Here is a 23,038-nt window from a genome sequence, read left to right as displayed (position 1 = left end):
TCGGGCGGCGAGCTATGACGACCGCGGGGAGATACGAAGAAGAACGACGGGCCGCTTGGACACAAGCCGCCGAGCGGCGCACAGATAAGTACCTCGGCCACGCACGCGGACATAAACACACACGAATACCGTGAGGACTATAAATGGAGCGAGGTTCACGTGCACTCACATTGTGTGTATAAATTTTCACGGGGGAGACAAAAGGACAGGATAGGAGAAGAAAAAAAGAAAAGCGCACGGCGATGTATAGAGAAAGGAAGTGGGATAAGAGAGAGAGAGTATGCAGTTGTGGGTGGTGGAAAAAGGCTGAGAGAATGGATAGAGGAAAAGGATGGATGAAAGGCGGGTCTACCATCATTCACCCGCACCCACGCGGAATACAAAAAGGGTTTATGCCTTACATAGGGGATGGGAAGCATAGAGGACAACGGCAAGCAATGGGGCAAGAATATATGGCTGGAAGGATGTATGCTAGAGAGTAAAGAGAGATAGAAAATAATGGGACATAAAGTAAAGAAAGAAATTGTGTTAGGTGTAGTGACGTGGGCCAGCAAATCACCTAGTCCTCTCGGTAATAATCAATGCCTATTTACCCACGGCCAGGATAAGCCCACAAAATGGGAATCAAAGCACTGCATCAAACAAGTGACTTTGTACGCATTAACGCGCAAGGGTGAAACGTTATGTACACCAAAGATGAAATTCGCCTGTGATTGTATTTTACTCCTGAATACGTAATGCTAGTATGAACCAAAATTACCAATAATGTCTGGGTCGAATAAAATACAGCATTTTAAAACTACATAAACACTGAGCCAAGCGCCCCAATTGGCCGTGAGTTTGCCCTGTTGCCGGATGCCCTGGATACATCACGATCTCCAGCAAGCCTTCGAAATCATGAGTTGTCCAGATCGTTTGGCAACAATGCAAACTCGAGGCCAATCGGAGCGCTCGGCTCAAAGTTTCAGCAGTTTAAAAATTTTCATTTTCAGCAGTTTTTGACCTAAACATCATGAGTAAATTTGGTTGATACTGTCATCAGCTATCCAGGGTGAAAATTCCGCAACACAAATTTTCTACACTATGCATAAGCGCCCAAAATGAGGTTATTCATAATTATATGAGCGTAAGCACGGAAACGGTTTTTTTATAAAGGCTTAGGCGACACTTTTGTCTCACAAGAAGACAAAACACACCTTGAAATTCATTTACCTACACAAACTAGAGCAGAAAAAGGGTTTTAACTGCAGGCACAGATTGACGGAATTCAGGGGAAATGATGGAGATGGAATACGGCCGGATAAAAGGACATGAGACATAGAGCAGAACGAGAATGTTGAAAAGCATGAAAGAGAAGCAAAGGAAATAGTTATTAGACGTAATGAAGAGTGATATGGTTAACCTTTGGGATGTATAGGTAACAAGAGAAGCTACCCAAATTCGTCCTATCCATCAACGTTGCTTTAGCGACGGCTAAGAAGTAGTTCTTCTATCTCACTTCATTATTCACAAAAGCTTAGCACAAAAGCACATATAAAACTATAAATGGCCTATAAAAAGACATTCCGACATTTGTTACTGTCGTAATAAACTATCACACATGATTAAAGCCCGGTCCTCCGAACAAGAACTCCTTCTAATGCGCACCATAATGATTTTATTCTCGCTAAATTCACTAGTTATTACCGATTACAATAAGCGCGAAAGGCATAAAGATGCTAGCACGTACTTACCAATTTTGGAATATATATATGGTTATATATATATGGTTAAATACCAAAATTACCTGCTACAAAATATACTTACAAGTTTTACATAGAAATAAACTTTCAAGTATTTGAGATCACTGTATCCACTGCAATATATTGACTACTCTACCGGTCTAGCCGGGTTCAAACGGTTGGAAGGAGAAAAGGAACACAGCAGAGACATTCGTAAGTGAGAGGGTGAGGAAGGTGTGAGTAGGAGTAAGAAGGAAGAAGCAGTTCATCGTCCATTCTCAAGGACAAACTGCACCTCACTACTCCCAGAGTATTTACAGAGATTACGCCCTGGCTACGCAAATTCAAATTAAATGCTTCATCCCACGTTTTCCAATTGAAGATCTTTTTCAAACATCTACAATAAACAGACCGAAATCATATTTTGATACTACATAGAAAAAATACGGTAATGATTGTTTCTTTTCAGGTTCAATCTGGCAGAAGTCGCGCATATTAAAATTGTAGTCGCAAATATCCAAAATAATAATAATGATATCCGGTAAGTTCCAGTGCAATTAGTATCATTCAGGAGATGATAACACGAACTGCATCGAAATATTTGGGAAATAAATTATCGTTGTAGTAAATTCTGAGTCACTCATATGAACATAAACGATCGAATATGCAGGATGTAAATTTGTCAGTGAATATTTACTCACGTTTACGATTATCATGCCATCAGAGCAGACTGCAGCGCCAATAACAAAAGTTTTGACTTTGCAAAAATTGCATAAATTTTAAATTAACTGAAAAATTCCATATTAACATTACTATGCTTTATTTTTATCATGAATATAACAATACGGTGCACCTTGTAGGAGTTTTTCTATCCACATCACGTAATATTTCAAACTAACGTTAACATTTTTATACGCAATGAAAAGCATTTTCATTAGAGCCAACAGAAAATTGCAGATTTTTAAATGCAATTTCGAAAATGAACGCTTATTTCGAAGCAAAGTCAAATTTCCTAAGGAAAATTCGAAAATGCCCAATTTCTTCGGAAATGATATGGAATAATTTTTTGTTCCACAAAGTTAATTTCAGTTCTCTTCAATCGAATAAAAGTAATGGAGGTTTTAATTCTCTGCGAACAAGTTGTTTCCAAGCCTTTCTTTTTTCTTCTGTTATCCTTACACCATACATAACGACTAAAATTATGGTTTATTCCCTATTTATTTTTTTGTTGGGAAACCAAAAATGATAAATTTATTAATTCAGTGCCAATCAGCCACTGTAAACCGTAATATGATAAGTAAAAAAAATATATAGAATATCGCGAGGTAAAGTAAGATATAGACGGGACATTCAAAAGTAAAATGTCAAAGTTACCACCATTTACACGAATTGACTGTTTCTTTCATCATACATCGCTCCTGCTCGCCATTAACCTGTCCACTGCGTCTTTTCCACTGCCAGGGAAAGGTTGAAGTGAGTGTGAGGAGAGACGAGGGGAAAATATTTATCCTCATGAGGCGCAGGTAAGGTCCTCCATTTTTTCAAGGGTGCCCTGTCCACACTCGCCGCGAGGTTGAGCTTTCCACAAGTTTTACGACCGCTTTCCGTCCTCACATGGTAGAAATATTTCAGTCCGTTGCTCGTAAGCCATCACACTTTAAACTAAAATTCGCTTGAACTAAAACGAAAATCTAGAGAAAAACATTTGCCATCCGCTTATCTCCGAGAGGCACGGAGCCTTGAAAGTAAGAATAACGATATCAACGACGAGTTCTCGGCTGTAATCATAAAGATATGAAAAGAAAACGGCTTGCAACAACACCTCCATGTTGTCTGAATTCTAATTTTTCAAAGAAATACGCTATTAAAACAAACATTTATGTAGAAATTTAGAAACTTACTTTATGGTAAGAAAAATGGTATTTTATAAAATGCAGTGCGTTTTTATTCATTATTATAAAAGGTCCTAAGTAAAATTTTTTAATGCTTGTCATCTTATCTACTACATCGTGGTTTTTAAGTGTATCAGTTAAAACAAAGAAATAAGATCACAATTTCCAAGGACAGTAATAATCATTATGATTTAAAACTTTTGGGCTATGTCGCCGCGTCAATGCTTGAAAAAGCGACCAGCATCGGTCGGGAAACGTTGGGGCCATCCAAAGCATTGACGCGGCGACATAGCCCAAAAGTTTTTAATCATAATGACGAGCATCCGCGAAAGTTTTAACGAAGAGAGTAATAATATAAACAAACGTTCTTCAAAAATCATTTAATTTTACCATATTTACTATTTTATCTAGCGTAAATTTTATCTAGTGCGAAAAAGAGCGAGGCTATAGACACATTACATAGATTCATTCACCACGGGAGCATTATTTGCAAAATGCAATTTCCGATTTTTTTGACTGAGATACACCAAAATTTTATACTCATTCTCACATTTAATTAAAAGACTATTAAGAGAAAAAATATCGTGAGATTCGCCCGATCACATTCGCCGTCAACGACTGGTCGTTGCAGACCCTCGGAATACAAATAAGCATGGTTTACCGTGCGAAGTATATATAGGCACATCGATCAAGACAGTGACGCGTTTAGCGACCTCTTTCCCAGATAATCGCAAGCACTCGAACATTTTTTTCAGTTCTCGCGATCTTGGATACATCTCACGTGGCAGGCATTTCATGGCCAAAGAATGAAACGAGAAGAGATAGCGGAGAGAAGGGGGATAAAATTACTTAAGAGAAGCCTCTTAAGTTATCACGGGCTTCATGTGAGTGCACAATAGGACGACATATCTAGGCTTTGCCCGACACATTGCTCGTCGAAGTGCTGCCCAGTGAAATGCCTTAGTTTCCAAAATGGAACTAATAATATAAGTTCGTTTATAAACGATTCAACCAACTTAGGGTGTAAAAACCTGCGGTGATTAACGGGAGGAAAAGGTCCTCTCAACCTAGTTACACTTACAAAGACGCACTGATAGCAGTTATTATACTTCTTATCAATAATATACGAATCTTAGGATTGTTGATTTAAGATGATGATGAATGAAAACAATCATTGGAGGACAAATGGAAGGGAAGAAGGGCCGAGGAAGGCCCCGAATGAGTTACGTAGGATAAGTTAAAAAGAATGTAAAAAAGAAGAAATACGTCGCTATGAAAAGGCTAGCGGATAGGAGAGAGGAATGGAGAGCTGCGTCAAACCAATCTTAGGATTGTTGACTAATGATGATGATTAATAATATACTATAAGTAACATAGCTGCCACTAATTGGACGTTTTGAAATTAACGACCAACATGAGATAAAAAGAAAATAAGTGGAACTGAATTCATACCAATGCAATGACTCATCATCAAAGACCTGATGATGATGATACCCGGCTATCGACAGGTAGATGTTTTCCTCGTAGATACCGATTATTCAGGGCCATTTCATTTTATTTTTTTTAAACGCCTGATTACACATTTACGTCCAAATGGCATCCTCAATACTACATGTTTTATTATGAGAAACCCGGAAATCCAAAAGAGCAGAAGTCCCTTCAGCAAAGTTTTGAAACAAAGCATTTTCTCTACGCATCATCAAAGGTACCGAAGCCATCACTCCAACTTTTCCCGAAGAGTAGATGCAACACGCTGAGGGTCGGTTTCATAATGTCTGATTTGCGTTAACCTTAACCTGATGCATCTGTGACTAAGCCTTGAGAACATTCGAAAGCTATGGCAAAATGAAGTGGTTAAGAATTATGGTGAGTTTAACTAGTGGAAGTTCGTTAACTTTATTATTAGTCAAATATATTCAATTATTATGCTCCGAAAAAAATTAACTACTCAATATAAAACCTGCACCTGTCTTCTCAATTCATAAGAAAGTCGGACAAAAGAAATCAAAACTCAAACAAAAGTCTAATAAGCAACAGTTCCGTGGCCTCAATAGTATGGGCAAATACTGATAAGATGTATTCAAAGGTGTTCGACGAGACGTTGTGGAGCATATTGCAATGATAAATGAAAAAACTTTGTGCATGTCCACAATTTTTATTAGCGCACAACGCGTTCCAGCGAATCAGCTTCTTCATCAGGTCATAAGAAGAATGTATTTGTACCTGATGATGGCGAAGTTGATTCTCTGAGACACGTAGTAGGCTAATAAAAACTGTGGACACAAACAAGGTTTTTTCATTTACCAAATACTGATCATCTCAAAATTCCTGGCGAATGAAATTCTGCCGTTTCCGAAATCATTGTTATAATTACTCTGCCTCATGAGAGAAAAAATTTGCTTCGCGTTATGTAAGGGAAATAATTATACATTTAAAAAAAAGATATTTTAAAACTTTCTTTTTCTAAAAACGGCATAAAATGCACTACAAGTATAAAAAAATAAAATTTTAATCACTCGCAGTATAGCATATGGGTTCTGAATGAGTTTCTTGGAATTGAGCGTAGAAGAACATTATAGTTGAGTATGGATCGGCAATATAAATATCTAAACTTAATCAGAAACCAAGCTTTCCTCTCAAAGTGACGAAAAACTTATTTTTTACATTTTAGTGAAATTTATACTTTTCTTGGTAATAGGGTGTTTTTATAGTCATATTCAATTTTTATTTTCTACTTTTTTGTGGTGAATCATGCAACCGATTAAACCATAGCTTTTAAAGAAACTTCTCCCAAATAATTTAACTACCAGGCTTGGTGGTGTTAACTGACTAATACACCTCACCCGCAATTGGGAGATCTGGGTTCGAATCCCGGATAAGTCAAATATGTTTTCATGGCGAACTTCATCCGTTGGTGTATTTAAGTGCACCCGTGCGCGTGACTGCGTACACAGTCACTTGTTCCTGCAGTGCTTTGAAGTTAAGAAAAAGCGTGTAAAGAGAGTGAGGACTATTGGGAAGTGTTGACTGAAGCAGCTGCTAGTTGTACCGCATGGAGAAGTGCAAATGGAGCTTTCTCGGCTAGCTAGTGACGACAGACGCACTGTCCGAGTGAGGGAGGGAGTCAGTCCTCGGGGCATTCGCGAAATCCCCCGACACTCCACCACCAGCCGGCTTTTCCTCCAGCGTCATACAGCGGTATTCCCATAGCAGCGAAGACCGACGAAAGACCAGCAACGAAAAGGTCGGAGATGTAAGGTCTCAGAGTATACATATATACAGGGTGTCCCATTTATCTTGACCACCCGAAATAACTTTTGATCCAGATGTAAATTCAAAAATGTGTCTAGCAAATGTCCATTAGCCGTCAGGGGGACATTAATTAGCATGATTTCCTTCCTTGTAGCTTTGTTATTTAAAAAGATATGAACAGCGGTATTTCTTTCGTAAATGGCACCATTTATTTTTTGTTCGGCAATTTATTTCCTCCATTTAAAAAAGACATACCGCTGTTCATATTTTTGTAAATAACAAAGCTACAAGGAAGGCAGCCATGCTGATTAATGTCCCCCTGACGGCTAATGAACATTTGTTTGACACATTTTGGATTTGCACCTGGACATTAAGTTACTTCGGGTGGTCAAGATAAATGGGACACCCTGTATATAAGACCACTCATACTGGTACTCGTAACATGGCTAATTAAATAGCTAATTCACAAGGTGGTCCACAAAAATTTCTGGTAAAAGTGGAGACAAAGGTGATCCCATAGCAAATCCATCTTCTTGAGTGCAAATTGTTTACGGAATAAAGAGTAATTTTGTAATGTACAGACACTCATAAATGTGATCTGTTCATCTCTGACTACTGCATTAATAGAAAAATCGATCAACATATCTTCCGCTAACTTCAAAGTTTCATTAATTGGAGCAGAGGTGACTAAGTTTGCTACTTCAAATGATAAAACGTTTTGACTTTATTTCTGGAGGTGCTGGAGAGACAATTTTTAAGCATTTTTTGATTGATCGGGAAGAGATTATTTACCAAGAAAACGGTTTTTCTTGTTTCTTCAGCCTTTTTTAATTGTTTTAATACCCTGGATTTTAAGGACATTAAATAATTATGGTTGGACGAAAACTATAACGTTGGACGATCATAACTGTCCAAAATAATTATTCGTGAGCTTAATTAAATAAGAGCTTTGAGTGAGTATCAACAATACGATAGTGCAGTCTCACCCATTTTGAGTTTATATGAAAATATTTGTCTTAGCCGGAATTCGTTCCCGGATCCTCCGATTACATTTAGCCAGTTACACCGCCAAACCATCTTCCCAGAGCGAACCGACACGCAATCGGGAGATTCGGGTTCGAATCCCGGCAAACAATGGGAGACCACGTACCTTGCTCCACCTTTTCAATGCCGGATTTTTTCAAGCCGCAAGAGGTGAGGGTAAAATGGAGACTTCAAATCTTTTCAATTAGCATTATTTTGTTTTTTAAAGCATACTTTTTCGTCCCTTCTCTCCGGTATTCCCCGAAAAATGTGCAATGGATAAGGGGTTCTGGCTGCCAAGGCTCAGTCCTGTGGAGGAAAAGGCCTTCGACGAGTGTGTGTAAGGGAACGGCAGTGACTGTCAATGCGGCGTGTGCAATCATACATGCCGGTAATTAGGAAAAATTAGCATAAATTAACTTTGGGGAACACTTAGCATGTGACTTCTAATTAATAATTGTATGACCGTGCGGCGTGCATGTGGCCGTCCTCTTGCATGCTGCACGTTGGCGATTGCTCACCCCCTGCCAAACACCCTGGAGGTGGCTCGCAAGGTATTATGTAGATGTATAGCACTGACGATAGAAGAGGACAAGGTGCTAGCTGGGCGCTAAACTATTCCCAAACCTGCCCTACCTTACGCACCTTTTACTCGGGACCTTCGAGCGGGAGGCGAAACAGAAAGAAATAGCCAGATCCGGCTTTCCAAAACAACTCGTATTTCGACAACTTCTAAAGCAGCCATCCCCCCTTCCAAGCAAGCCTTCTAACCTTCTTCCACACACACAGCTGTGCAGCGTCACAACTTCCCCCTCCCCTCCACAGGTGAGAATGCTCCTCCTCCCGCCTCCCCCTTACACCCCCCCTACTTCCTTTCCCTCCCCTCCCCCGGCAGTGCCTGCTCCGGCGAGCACCTCACGTTGGCACTCCCCACAGCAGAACGAGAGGGCTGGCTGACTCATCGTCAAAGCGAATAAGATTTCAACGCCGGCTGGGGCTATAGAGTTAAAGAGTTCCCGACGACCGGCTGATCGAGTCAAAACAAACACTCTGGTAAAAGCTTCGAGAATGTTAACTCCACGAAATTGTTGATTTAAAATGTTCACCTAGATCGCTGACTTACCAAAATGCTTTTAATGATAAATATACGAGGGCAACTGTAAACAATAAACGATCAAAAACTAGGGCGTTCATGCTGCGGTTCTTACGGCATTATGGCTTAGTTACCACTAACAATAAAATCAGCTTGCCCTAAGAACATAATTCAACAATCGCTGCGAGAATGGTTAGTTTTATTCGATAACTGTACGTGGCGACCGCTAATGAAAACAGAAAATAAGCCCCAAGTCATCAGTATTCCTGGAAAATTGCTTAAAAGAATCCTACCAAAACCCCCTTTGATGGGCTTCGCAATACAATACGGATATATTCATTCCAATACACGCGAGAATCAGTGTTTTCCAAAGAATTGCTTTATAATAATATTGCTCAGTATGAAGCGAGTTTAGGTAAGCCCATTGGAATATTATCGTTATAATCAGTATTAAAGCATAAATTACTTCGATAAATATTGTTCACAGTAAAAAAATACTTCATGGAAAATTATATATGAAAGGTAAAACGTTTTTGTAAAAAATAAGTAGGCTACGTAATGAAGTCGGGTGCAACTATTACATATTAACTGTTCATCTCTCAAGAAATACACAAGACAAGACATACAAAGACAATATTCACTGAAATATAACAGCTTATGACAGGAAATAAGTCAAATTGAAGAAAATTCCATCCCATGGTAATGTTAATTTCCAGGCCAAAATTCACAACAGAAATGCACAAAGACCAACTGCAGAAGTAGTTTACTACAGATTATGCAAGCAGATTCTGTCCTCACTATACTCAATTGTTATATTATCTAGTCATAAAATGTTAATTCGAAGTACTTATACTTCTCTCAATAGATTAAGGTTGAAAATAGATTATTCATATCAAATCCTCAGCGATGATAACGGTGATTAACGCCACAATACGGGATATTTGGCTGAAAACAATTTTCATACATAGCATAAATGGCAAGCGAGTGCTCAAAGATAATCTTCACCACTGTTCAGATATTCGTTAGCTGCGCGATTCATTTCATAAAATTTATAAGAACGAGGACGGTTATCTATAATGGGAAAATTATCTCCTAGTTGTCTAAGCAATAAGTTACACAATGCATACATACTCTGTTGTATTTATAAGTTGCAATATATTTTCATCGGGACAAGAAGTAAAATTCTGACAGCTTACTTCGTAAAAGCGTAAATCGTAACCATCTCGTTCGTGCAAAAGAAGTCGCTCGGCGATATGTTATAGAAAACGTAACGAAATTCATCGTTCGACCTCAAACGGTCGTATATCCTGTGCATGAATAAATCCTAAAGGATGCGTAGATCCTAATCTCATGCGCAAATCCTTATCGTCTTGAGCGCGGAACAAATTCTACATCCGAAATCCTGAAAAATACCCAGGATGACAAGGAAAAACTACCAAAAGTACAAGTAAACAAATAAGTAAAAATTGCTAAAAGAAAGATAGAAAAATTTCAACGACGGAGAGGTAATCTTTTTCTTTTATCGAGGGACAGGAGTTCATAATAGCCATACAACCAATTCAATGAAGAATATAACAAACAAGAGATAAAGAAATCAATACTCCCGACCTTTAGTACATTTCTTCGGGGATACAAGCACCGTTCTAACATCCAACACCGTAAGTGGCAAATCCTGACCCTATCGTGCACGTAAAAAAGTCCCACTACGATAATTTATAAAATACGTGACAAGACATACCTTCCGCTAGAGCCGTCCTTATTCATGAAGAATTACTCGTTTAAAACTAACGTTATCACCTAGAAATTTTCAAGGTAGATAAAGTAAACACACGTAAACATTGCGAGAAAGTCAAAAATTAAAATCTCGTATCACTACTTTTTCGTAGGTAAAGATTTTATATTTGACATGCAGGCATTGGTTGAAATATCTCTATTATATACACACGAAAAATTTGATGATGATTGTTTGGGTTTAAAAGAATTAATACGCCTCCAATCAACGCTCGGGAGTTGACTTCGTGAAATGGTGACATAGTAGGTTAAAAAATAGACTTTGTATAATTCGACATAGCACTTATTAAAAACTCTACTGTGTTCGACCATTTCTGGTCATTATGAAGAGGTAACAGCAGCTTTTAAAAATTACTGCGAGGAATATAAAAAAGTATTTTTTTCAATCTACCAATTTAGTCCCTCAAAACGAGATAATAAAATCGGTTAAACGGAAATGACGTGTCTTTTAAGGAGACTTGAAAAAATTTGTGGATGTGCCCCAAAAAATAAATGTAAACAGATGACGGAAAATAAACATTGAAGGGAAAAACGAAATGGAAAAAAAATCAAAAAATGAAAAAACTCACCTCCGGAAGACTGCCTCCTCCTCTCTCCTCTGCCGCGACTCTGATGGTTCAATCCAGGCACTGACACAGCCCTTTTGGGGGGTACGGGGGGCACTGGTGGGGGCCTGAATCCTGGAGGCCTATACCTAGCGGATTTTACGTTCTGCAAGAACAGGTGATGGTGGTGGTGGTGGGATTGCTGCTGTTGGTGGGCCTGCTGCATGTGGTGTCCCATGAGGCTTTGCGATTTGTGGATGGCGGCCGCTGCCGTGCCGTGAGGCGGTGCACTGCCCGTGGGTAAGCGGGGTAACGAATTGGTCGACGCACTCACGGCCGTGTTGCTCCTGGGCAACGTCGTGGACCGCTCCCCGGGGGGACCCCTCGCGTCGGGCACGCTTCGACGCCGTCTGGCGAGGGCCCCGGTGGACCCTGCTGCGTCTCCGTCGCCTTCATCATCACCTTCGCCCTCGTGTTCCTCCGCCACTGTCCCACCGCGAGACGCGGACGACCTGTAAGCCAAGAGATCGCCCCCGCTACCGGATAACCTCGCCCTCGCGCCCAGCTGTTGCTGCTGCTGCAGCAGCGACCCCCTAGACCCTGCGCTGGTGATGCTCCCGCAACTCCTAACCCTACCGCGGTGGTCCAACTGGTCGCTGCTCGAACACAGGTCGGATGCTGACCCCGAACCCGACCCAGCGCTCCTACGCTTCGCCTCCATAGAGAGCTTGGTCCTCGAATCTGCCGCGAGTGCAGACTCGAAGCTGCCCTTCCAGCTCAGTCTTTCGTATTCCTCCCGTTCCTCGGCCAGATCGGACACGCCGCTGCTGGAGGACCTGAGGGACTCTTTGTTATCCCTACCGCCTGCGTGGTGGACACCTGATGGACCCATGGCACCAGAGACGCCGGAAGCGCCGCCGGAAGAACCTATCCCCGAGTAGTAATAGTGCGCCTCGCTAGCCCTTCGGTTCCCCTCGCCGGTCAAGAGGAGTCGCTGCCACTGGCCCAAATCGTGGGACTTGCTCCTCGGAAGACTAGGCAATCTGGGCAAGGGAGGAGGGGACGAGGATGAGGAATCTGCGTCCGAGTCGACTGATCTCTCCTCGGTATCCGTGCTGGGACACTCAGACTCCACGCTCGTCGAAGTCACCGAGCCTTTGTCGTCTTTGGCGGCCGCTGCCGCTTCCCTCCGAAGGAGACGCCGGTATCGAGCCGCCATCGCCGCCGCGGCCTGGTTGTTGCCCGATTTCGGACTACCGGCCCCACCCGGAAGGTTTCTGGTGAAGTTGGGCGACGAAGAGGTCGATGCGTGTGGACCCTCGCCCGAGCCGGCGGCCGAGACTTCGTGCATGAGGGCTACGAGGCGTCCTCCGATGTGATGCATAACTTTGGCTATCAGCGGTGGTGAAGAGTGCGGCGTGCTTGAGGCATCAGAGCTGCTTGGCTCTCCGACGCCACCAGCTACCTTCCCGAAAGATGCGACGAGCCTTTGGTAAACGAACGCCGTTTCCCTGTTCATCGCGTCGGATGTTGGGTTCGCGGCAGTTTTGGAACGTGTGAAGCTCTCCTCTTCCTCCACATCTTCGACGGCGCAGTTGTCAAAGTTCTTAATGATTTGCTGACAACTGGCGGAAATCTGTTGCTGAAGTTCTGACCTGAGCGGTCCAGATGGACCTCTGCCATGGTAACCCATTCCCGCAACCTCCACATCACTGCTGGTGTAGTCTGAAGAATCATAAGAATCGCTCCAGGTGTCTTCACTACTTAAGTATTCCACTATTTCTCTCACTTGCTCGTCCCTTATCCCAGGAACTGTTTTCATAAGCCTCGTCAATTCGTTTTCAAAATATACCAGTTGAGGAGGCTTCACTTTCTCCGTAGGTTCGGCTACATCTCCATTGGTGGAAGAGCTGGCGCTGTGCGCGTCCGCCCCGTTGCTTTGTCTGCTGCTATTACTTAAAGATCTCCTGAGACCTGACGAATTGGCAGCAGCCATTTTACCGGCCACCATTGTCTTGAAAAAGGCACGCATTTTGGACATCATTAGGTTAGTTTCCTCATCAGAGCTCCAATTATTAAAACTATCTTTCCTTGAAAGGGAAGTCCTAGTAATAGAGGCAGGAGATCCTGAAGGCACTGGCCTAGGAGTGGGTAGAGGTGCGACCTCAGCCTCTCCTATCACATCTAATGACGGTTTAACATCTCCCTCCTTAGGCACTTGGGTTTCTACTTCACCTTTCCTAGCTGAGGCAGCTGAGGTCACTCTCTCTTCCACACCACCACTGTCTTTCTGACCACTGTTCTTAGTATCTTTATCCGATCCACTACTCCTCTGCTCCCCATCACTCGCTCTTTGCTGCTGTTGGTCTTTGAGGAGATCGTCACAACTTCCTATGAACCCGCTGTCCCTACTAGCCTGTTTCCTACCAGCCTGACCACCAGGTCCAATACTATTCTCCGCCTCCAACGCTCCTACTTCATCGTCCCTCTCTCTTTCGCCTCCTCCAACTCTGTCATCGCCTCCATCTTCCTCCTCTTCGGCGACAGTCGCGAGGTCGGGCTGAGGCGTCTTCGCGCCTTCGTGATCCTCACCGGAGAGCGCGACGCTTTCTTCCTTTGTTTCGCCTTCCGAATGCCTGTTGTCCTTCCTCTTTTTCTTCTTCCTCTTGACCGTGTCGAATTGTCCATCGTTCTTCTCGAAGGCGGTCTCGTCGAAAGAGTCAGATCCGGAAGAGGAGCCTTCCAAATCGCCGAGATCCTGTTGGCTGCCGTTCAGTTGTTGCTGTTGGTTCTGCTGCTGACCCAGTAGTTTTTGCTGCTGCTGGTGGTGGTGCGCTTGAGAGTGGGTGTGGGTCAACTGCTGCGAATACGCCCCCTCCGAAGTTGTTCCAGAAGGGCTTCCGTTCGCAGCCTCTGCGTCGCTTGCGGCCCCGCCCCCGCTGCCTCCAGAATTGTGGTGCTGCCTACCCGCACCCCTCGCCCTCACCAGTCTCTTCCTCCTCTGCTCAGGGCTTGGTCTTCCTTCGCTATCGCTGCCAACGCTACCGCTCTCGTCAGTGTTTTCCGAAAAGGCATCTTCGTCACCAAGAGGAGCTCTGAGGCCTCTCGGTGGCTCCAAACCCAAAATGTTGGTCATGAAATATTTCTCCAACCTCGAGGAAGCAAGTTCCGCAGGATCCATTCCTAATATGCTGTCAGCGGTTTCGCTGAAGCCATCGTGAGCACCGGCGCCTAACATTCCCATGCTTTCCAAACCCTCGCTGTAGATTGAGCTGCATGACGTTTCCGAGACAGTGTCGCTAATTTCGCTCTCTTCATTAGCAAACTTCTGGTCGTCCGCTTCGCCTTCCTGCTGATTGCCCCCTTTCATGCCTCCCAAATCGAAGAAATAATACTTCTCCAACTCGGAAGCATCCGCTTCTGCATTCGAGGCAGACTGTTTTTTATTCCCTCCTTGACTGACGGCTTGATTTTTGGACTGACTGGCGGCTAGGTGAGACTCTGCTTCACTCTCTTCCCCACTTTCCTCCAGGATCGTGTGGAGAGTGAAATCTATCGCCCTATTATATCCTCGCAACTCTTCCTCCCGGTCGAAATAAGCCTCGTCTCCGGAAGAGGCGGATTCGCTTCCCAATTCGTCATCGTCGTCTTCGTCCCTAATGTCGTCTATCGTGGCGTCAACCTCTTCCACCCAAGAGTCGTCATCCGCCAGGCCTTCTTCCAAGCAGACCACGGCCGACAGAGTATCTCCACCAGTCACCACTCTGACGGCATCCCGTTCCCCCTTCCTTCCGTCGTCCGAGTCCACGGAGGAATCGCCGCCGCTCATGTCGCCACCGCCGATGGGCAAATCCACCACCCCGTTCCCCATACCAGATGGATCCTTCAGTTGGATGGTCTTTCGGCTCATCACCTCTGGCCTCCTGGGCGGAGTGGGCGAGGCCGTGCCCGTCTCTAGAGTCAGCGTGAAGTAACCAGCGAGGCCCCTGTTGGACTTGTTGTTGTCCTCCTCCTCTTCCCAGTTCGCGTGCTTCAGGACCACGCCCCCCTCGTCGCTCGACACTTCATCCTCTTCCTCGTCGTCGTCTTCGGCGTCCACCGCGTCCCTGTCCTCCTCTTCCTCGGACACGAGCGTCGTCGTCTCGCTCGTCACGACGCTCACCTCGACAACACTGACGTTCACGCGTTGGAGTCTCTCCTCGCCTCCCTCCTCGGCCGCGCCCTCCCCGTCCTCCGACTCCTCCAGTTCGTGACTCAGGCCTTCGGAATCCCCAGCGCTCAGCCCTTCTCCGCCATCCTGCGTGATCATCACGTAACTCGTGTACACCCCGCCGCCCCCCGTCGTGGTGGTAGTGGTGATGGCCGACTCGCTGGTGCTACCCAACCCGGAGGCGGCGAAGGTGGGGGACCTGGCTTCCGGGTGCAGGATGTCTTCTAAGGATACGCACCTTCCCTCACCGGCGGTTCGACCACCCACGGTCCTCCAGCGGAACCCGCTCCCTCGATGGAACACACCGTCGTCTTCGCTCGGCGCCCTCCAGGCGTCAACTGAACCTCTCCCTCCCTCGGGGGCGTTCTCACCTGGAGGGGAGGGCGTCGGGGGCGGTGGGGGCGGGAGAGAAGAGCGGCGGCGCGTTTGCGGGGACACCGGGGGCAGGGGGGACGATGAGGAGGGGGCGGGGGCAGGTGTTGTGTCGCTGGTGGGAGGGAGGCGGTCCGCGAGTCCTACCGCCGGAACGGGGTCAATCCTCTCTTCCTCCCCCCCAAACTCCACTTCCGGTCCTTCCCCTTCCACTCCCCCCTCAACCTCTTTACCCTCGCCGACCGCGATAGCCAGCGCCATCTCTGAGCCGCCGCCCGAACCATCTCCTCCCGCCTGTTCCTCGCGGGGGGTAAGAGCCGGCGCCGGCGTCGGAGCGCCCTCCGCGGGCGAAATCTCAACCTCATCCACAACAATGCCCCTCTCCCCGCTGTGGATATCCGATTCCAACCCCCAGATCTCTTCATCCCCGCTTCCTAAGCCTTTTATTTCGTCTTCCCCCCGCTCCGAGCCGTGCGGTGACGAAACCAGTTCGGCTTTCGTAGCTTTCGCGTGTAACTGTGGCGATATTCGATATTCTTCTTCATCCATCGACTCGCCCTCCTTCTCCGGCTTCTGCTCCCCTTTGGACTCGAAGACGGATCTAAGCGAGACGGGACCCGGCGCCGGCCCTGTTTTATCCTTGTCGTCTACCCTCGCGATACCTTCAACCGCATTATCTCCATCCTCAGCGTCTTCACTCCCCACAACCCCCTCAGAAACATCTGATCCCCCTGTGCGAACCTCTGGTGGTGGTTCCTCCGACATATTGCTGTCGCGTATTTTTTGCTCGACCTCCCCGCTCTCCGACCCCTTAGGGGAAGACTCAGAAAACACGTCTACGGTATCGTCTTCCTCAATTTCTCCCTCCACCTTTCCCTCCTTATTTTCCCCGTCAATATCACCCATGACACTAATCTCCTCACACAATTCACTCGTTACGGGAGCATCAACCTGCGTCTCGTCCCCTTTAATGACACAATCACCGGCGTCGGCATCCTCCAATAAGGAGGGCGCCGCAGCGCCAACGGCCGACCTATCGGCCACAGTTGATTCACAGACAGCTTCCACAATCACAGCCTTATCATTCACAGATATATCCTCCTTGTCACCCGCCTCCTCACCTTCACGGGGGTCACGTTTCGATCCTATAGACACTGGGAGGGCACTGACAAGCACAGAATCACCACCACCACAATCAGCGACACGGACAGAGCCGCCGCCTTCTCCACCACTGACATCACACACACTGGGCCCGGAGATGCACTCCTCCTCCCCGGGGGCAACGGCTGCCCCACTGCCATTCCCTACTTCCAAGCCACCATCACCACTGACACCATCCGCATCCTCTCCGATTGGCGCACTTTCACCGGGATCTCCGCCGCCGCTTTCTCCGCCCGCCGGACTCGAGTCGGCGGCCCGTTCTTCTTCTCCATCGCCGGATCCTACGTCCTTCTTCTTACCCGTCTCGCCGGCGCTCGCGGGGACGTCGTCCTCTGCCTCCACCGCCCCCAACGCCGCCCCCTCCGTTTCCATGGCAACGACGCCACCGCCGCCGGGATCCGCCCCTCCGCCTCCTCCACCCGCTTTCGCGACCGCGTGGTCGCCGCTCTCCCCCGCTTCACCGCCCGCCTCCCCGCCGCTTGCGGGAGATATCACGTGTACGGCCCCCGCCGCCTCCTCCGCGACCTGGGGCAAGGGAGGAGGGTGGCGCCCGGCGCCGACGTCTGCCATCTCCGCCTCTGCGCTGCTATCGAATGCCTCGTTCGACTTATCGATCGATTCGGAGCGCTCTCGATACGTATCGCGAGAATCGTCCCGCAAGGCGTAAATGATGGGGGGATCGGGCTCCAAGATGCTCGAAAGCTTCGTCAAAGTGGGGATAGAATGATCATCCTCTCCTAAACTATTCTCCGCGCACAGTTCGAGCGAGTCGCCACGAGCAGCGCTCACGTCGCCCAACTTTTCCGCGAAAATTTCAACGGCACTCTGTTCTCCGTCCAACTTCTCGTCGCTATCGGCATCTCCGCGCTCTCTGTCGGAATAATCGGAATCTACGAGCGGAGAAGTCGAAGATGATGCGCGAACTTCGTCCTGTTCGGTGAGGGGCGCGTGAATAACCTCCACGGAAGGATCTTTCGCCTTGCAAACATTTGAGGGTACATGGTCTTCGTCCGTCAGGGTGCGGATGTGCATGAGCCGCACCCCCGCTCCCCCGTAAGGCAAAACCGCACCTTCGAGCTTCACCACCACCTGCTTGGCGCCGGCGTCCGCACCTTTGACGCCCCCCTCCGCCTTCACCTCCTCTTCATCGTCGTCATCTTCGTCCTCCTCGCCTCTTCCCACGCCCTCGTCCTCTTCATCGTCCACTGGGTTCACCACGAACACCCGCGAGAAGTTCTCGTCGTCCGAATCGGACTCCTCCGAGTTGCCCGCCGCATCCGAGTTCGAGGACACGGACGGCGGCGTCATCATCGAGTTCCACCTCGGCCCGGAGGCCAGGTCGAACTCTCCGCTGCTCGTCTCGCCCTCGTCCGAATCCTGCGCCGCCATGCTGTCTTCGCCCCCACTGCCCTCCCCCGGGGCGAGCTCTACCACCACCTTGCCCGGGGCTGCGGCTTCGCCCTCCTGCTGCACGGAATCGGGCCTTCCATCGCCCATGGCGGGGGAAAGGTCCTCCGCTTCGACGGGCAACACCACCGCCTCCTCTTCAGTCCTCGGTTCTTCTTCTCCGTGATCTTCTTCGTCCTCTTCCTCAACCCCCGCGGAGGCTTCCTCCTCCTTCTGCCTCCCACCTCGCCTCCTGCGCCTCTTTCTATTCCTTCGCTTCCTCCGGGATTTCACACCTGCGGTCGTCACCTCGCTAGATAATCCTCCCTTGTGATCTTCCTCCACGCGCACCGCTTCCAACCGAGTCTCGCACGGCACTGAGGGAGGTTTCTTGGAAGCCAAGAGGGTGGCCTTCCCCTCCTTTTCTCCCCTTTCCTCCTCCTCCTTCTCCAGCGAGAACACCTTCCCCTCCACCGGGGTAGTAGCGGCAGCAGTCGGCGGAGTGCACGGTATGGCCACGGAGGCGGTGGTGTGGGTAGCGGGGGGTTTTACCACTGCCTCCTCCCCGCCTTCGACATCTCCCGAGGTGGGGACTTCAGAGGCGACTCCGCCCACCGTTGATAAGGTCCCACCGCTTGCACCTGGGCCGTTGGGCGGGTCGTCGTCACCCACGCGGTCGCCGGAATGGACGCCTTCGCAAGCTTCACTTTCGCCCGTCGGTCCGGAGGCGGAGGGCTCGAATAGGGGTCTGTAGGAGAGCAACACGACGGAGGCGCTGTTGTGGCCCTCTCCTTCCTCCTCTTCGCTCCCCTCCTCCGATAGAAGAGCGGTTTGGCCCGCGGACACGGTCGTGTCTGTGCCTTTCTCCGGAATCGATTTCTCTCCGCTGCAGGTCACGATTTCGAAGCCCGAGAGCTCTCGTTCGCCCGTCTCTTTGGAGGCTGTGCTTTCCGCGACTCCATTGTTTGAGATCTGCGAAGGCCCTTCAGAAGTTTCGTTCCTTGCTTCGTTCTCCGCTTTCATTGAGAAATCCGAAGGACAAGAAATGTTTTTTGTCTTCGCTTTTTTCACAAATTTTCCTCTCTTCTTGATTTTTTCTACAGGTTTTCCCTTTAAAATTTCTTCAGCAATTACTGTCTTCATGCTTTCTTCAAAACTGTCCGTCTTCACATTTTCTTTAATATCTTCTTTCTCGACACTTTCGCCAATATTTACTCTATTCACATTTTCTTCGACAATTTCTTTCTCCTCGCATACTTCTAAGATATCCTCGGAATCACTCTTCGAAATTATTTTTTCAGATATTTCAGGGGTGCCAATCATGTTTTCCGACTTTAGAATTTCATCCGTCTCCTCGGATTTTTCGTTGGCTTTCACTATGGGATCTATTGAATTCTCAACGTTTTCTTCCTTACCAACAATCACTCTACCCTTGGTTTCCTCCATGATTTCACGTTTTTCAGAAGGTATAATGGCGTCCACGATAGATATTTCCTTTTTATCTCGGCAAGCGTCCGGCTCATCTGATAATTTTGATGAATTTTCAGACATTTCCCTCATGCATTGTGGATTCACAAATTCTTCCACTCGAAGTTCAGATGGTTCCTCCAATAATTCACCTTCCGTCCTCTCAATTACGACACCATCTTGCTTGACGCATTCCTCCTCACTTTTAGGCTCGTCTTTTCCTTCCACAACGGTCGCAGTTCGGTAAGATTCCACGCTTATTATTTCTTCTTCCACCTTTTCCTCCAATGCACTACGGTCTTCGGAATTGTCGTCCGCTTCAGAATTGCCCACCATTCCTCCCTCACTCACGACATTTTCACCGACAGGCTGTCCTTCCAGGGCCTCGGAGTCTACACTACCATCTCCTCGCGATTCTATCGCCTCCGGGTTCGACTGCGAACCAACACTACTGGCCTCTTCCGCGGCGTTGTTTGAGAATTCTATCGCGAATACCGCCCGACTCCCCAACGTCGCCGGTCCCGCGATATCTTCGCTTTGTTTGCCGTGTTTGACAGCCTTCCCCACTCCACGTTTTATTCCCTTATCTTCCGACTCGTCCACCTCCGCGGTATGCGTGGCTTCAGAATCGACGATAACAGCGTTCGCTTCTAGGTTTATTTCGTTCGGTCGCTTTGATTCCTCTTCTTTGTCTCCATCATCAATGCTTTCTTCAGGAACTACCGCCTCCATTTCGGTCTCTTCCTTGTCCTTGAAAGTATTCACTCGTAAAACCTTCCCTTCCTCTATTTCACTCCCCGAGTGTTTTGAGACACTTGATTTCTCTTTGAGAATTTCATTTTCCATATTTTCATCTTGAATTCCGTCGATATTTTCGTCAGCGACCTCTTTCAAAACATTATCCTCTTCAGCACTACTCTTCACTCCCTCACATTCCACATGCGAGCCCTTAGACACGCTAGATTTCATTTTTTTCTCGTCATTCACATTAATGTCTTCGGTTTCGTCATGGATCTTTCCCACCAGATCTTTCTCCATCATTTTCAACTCTTCACTCTTTTCCAATGCTATTTTCATTTCTTCCACTGACAATGTCTTCTCATCCGTACGTTGCACTACTTCCGCCGACGCTGTTTTTCCATCCCCTACGCGCAATTCGTACTTATTTTCCTCCTCACATTCTTCGCTGCTTTTCGACTCTTGACCCTGTCTTTCTACCCCACTCCGGTCACCCTCCACTATCTTCATCGTGACCTCCTCTCCTCCATGCCTCGCACCTACGCCCTTTTCTTCCTCCGAGATTTCTTCAGCGACGCTTCCCTCTGCACTTTCCTCCGCATGTCGGATGGGCTCCTCCACGACTGACTCCTCTGTTTCTTCTTCCACCGACCTAATTGCATTACTCGGCGCGGAGTCTTCCTCAAGGACTCCAACATCCTTTTCTACGACTTCACCGCCGCCAGAGGACTTAACTGCGGTGCGCGGGGCAGTACTCATTTGTTTCTTGCCCTTTCCCTCATCCACGTCATTCTCTTCCTCCTCTACATCTTCCTCCTCGTCACTTGATTCTTCTTCTCCTTCTCCCATTTCGCACCCACTCTTTACCCTCCTCCTTCTCCTTCCACCTTCCCCTTCTTCTTCCTCCCCTTCCTCCCCACCCCTTCCACCTTCTCCCCTCCCCACACTCTTCTTATTCCCCCCCTCATCCACCCCTCCTTCCCCATCCTTCCTTTCCCTCTCGCTCGAGTTAACCTTCCCGTCATCCCCTGCGCTTTCGTCTTCCTCGGGTGAGCCTCCCGAATCATCATCTTCCAGTGTTTTTTCTGCGCGAGTCGTATTGTCTTCGCCGGAGAGGAGCCGCTCGTCCGCTTCGTTCGCGTTAAACTCGTCTACGGGGCTGTTTCTTGAGAGATTCTGAGCGGAATCTGGTTTATTGTTCTCCTCTCCTTCAATTGTTCTCTCCGTAGCAATATTTAAACTGTACTTCATCCATTTTTTCTTATCATCCGTCTTGTCGTTATCCTCTCCTTCATTTTCTATCTCCGTAGTAATATTTAAATTGCATTCCATCACTGTTTTCTTATTATCTGTCTTTTCTTTCTCTTGTTCTTCCGTCGTTTTCTCCGTAGCAATATTTAAACTGCATACCATCACTGTTTTCTTACTAACTGGCTTTTCGTTCTCCTCTTCTTCTGTTGGCTTATCCGTAGCAATATTTGAATTGCATTCTATCACTGTTTTATAACTATCTGGCTTTTCGTTCTCTTGTCCTTCCGTTGTTTTCTGCGATGAAATATTTAAATCGCATTTCGTCATCGTTTCCTTAAGCTCTTGGCTGTGAAATCCAACCTCAGACTCATCTTTGTGATCATCAACAGTTTCCTCACTCTTCATCACAGTATCAATGTCTTCGCTCGCATCTACGGGCAGAGTAGATGTTTCATCTCTTATATTAGCGACTTTTTCCATGGAATCATTATCACGTTCTCCTTCAACGTTATTTACAAAATTTTCCAAATTTTGTCCCACACATTCATCCTCAACTTCGCCATTTCCGTTCTTTTTCCCAACCACCTCTGTCTCCGGACTATTTTTTACGTCCCCTGACGAATGACTGCCATCGGCAGACAGGCCGTTTTCACCTTGGGTGTCGAACGTAGTCGATTCGTCGGGCTTGGACTTCGCCTCATCCTCTTTTACCTCTTCCGCCGAATTTTCCTCCTCACTTCGGTCCATGCCAAGCATTTGTTTCTTCCCCTCTTCTCCGACGCCTTCGCCTCTCACCGGGCCATTCGCCTCAGTTACCCACCCACGCTCTACCCCCACCTTTCCCTCCACTCCCCCCTCCCTCCCACCTCCCACGGTAACACTTTCACACTCGGTGGACTCTTGGGGCGATATCAAGAGCTCTCCTGCTGCTGCCTTAGAGCCATCTGCTCTTGCTGCAGGAGAAGGGGAAGAAGATACATCGAGTGTATCCTCCGATGGCGATAGGTCGATTCCAGCAATCGCCTTCGATGAATCGATCGGAAGAATTTCCTCCGAGTCTCCAGCACGTGAGATTCTTTCCTCGGAAGGTTCTTCAATAATCCTTTCGCCCAATTTCGTGTCATTCTCGCGCATTG

The 23,038-nt window shown here is 47.2% G+C and overlaps 1 protein-coding gene across 2 annotated transcripts in view; it reads right to left on the bottom strand.

The window, feature by feature from the left end:
- LOC124160735 overlaps positions 1-21,521 on the bottom strand; it is a 200,039-nt gene extending 178,518 nt beyond the window's left edge. For both annotated transcript variants that reach the window (XM_046536730.1, XM_046536732.1), the window contains exon 1: positions 11,342-21,521. In XM_046536730.1, coding sequence (XP_046392686.1) covers positions 11,342-21,500 — 10,159 coding nt within the window. In that variant the 5' untranslated portion in view covers positions 21,501-21,521. The remainder of the gene's footprint in view (positions 1-11,341) is intronic.
- Positions 21,522-23,038: the final 1,517 nt, after the last annotated feature.

The sequence above is a fragment of the Ischnura elegans genome, chromosome 6 (genome assembly GCF_921293095.1).
Source record: "Ischnura elegans chromosome 6, ioIscEleg1.1, whole genome shotgun sequence".
NCBI classification, from domain to species: domain Eukaryota; kingdom Metazoa; phylum Arthropoda; class Insecta; order Odonata; family Coenagrionidae; genus Ischnura; species Ischnura elegans.
Note: the sequence above shows the minus strand (reverse complement) of the source record. Positions and strands in the feature narration are given on the sequence as shown.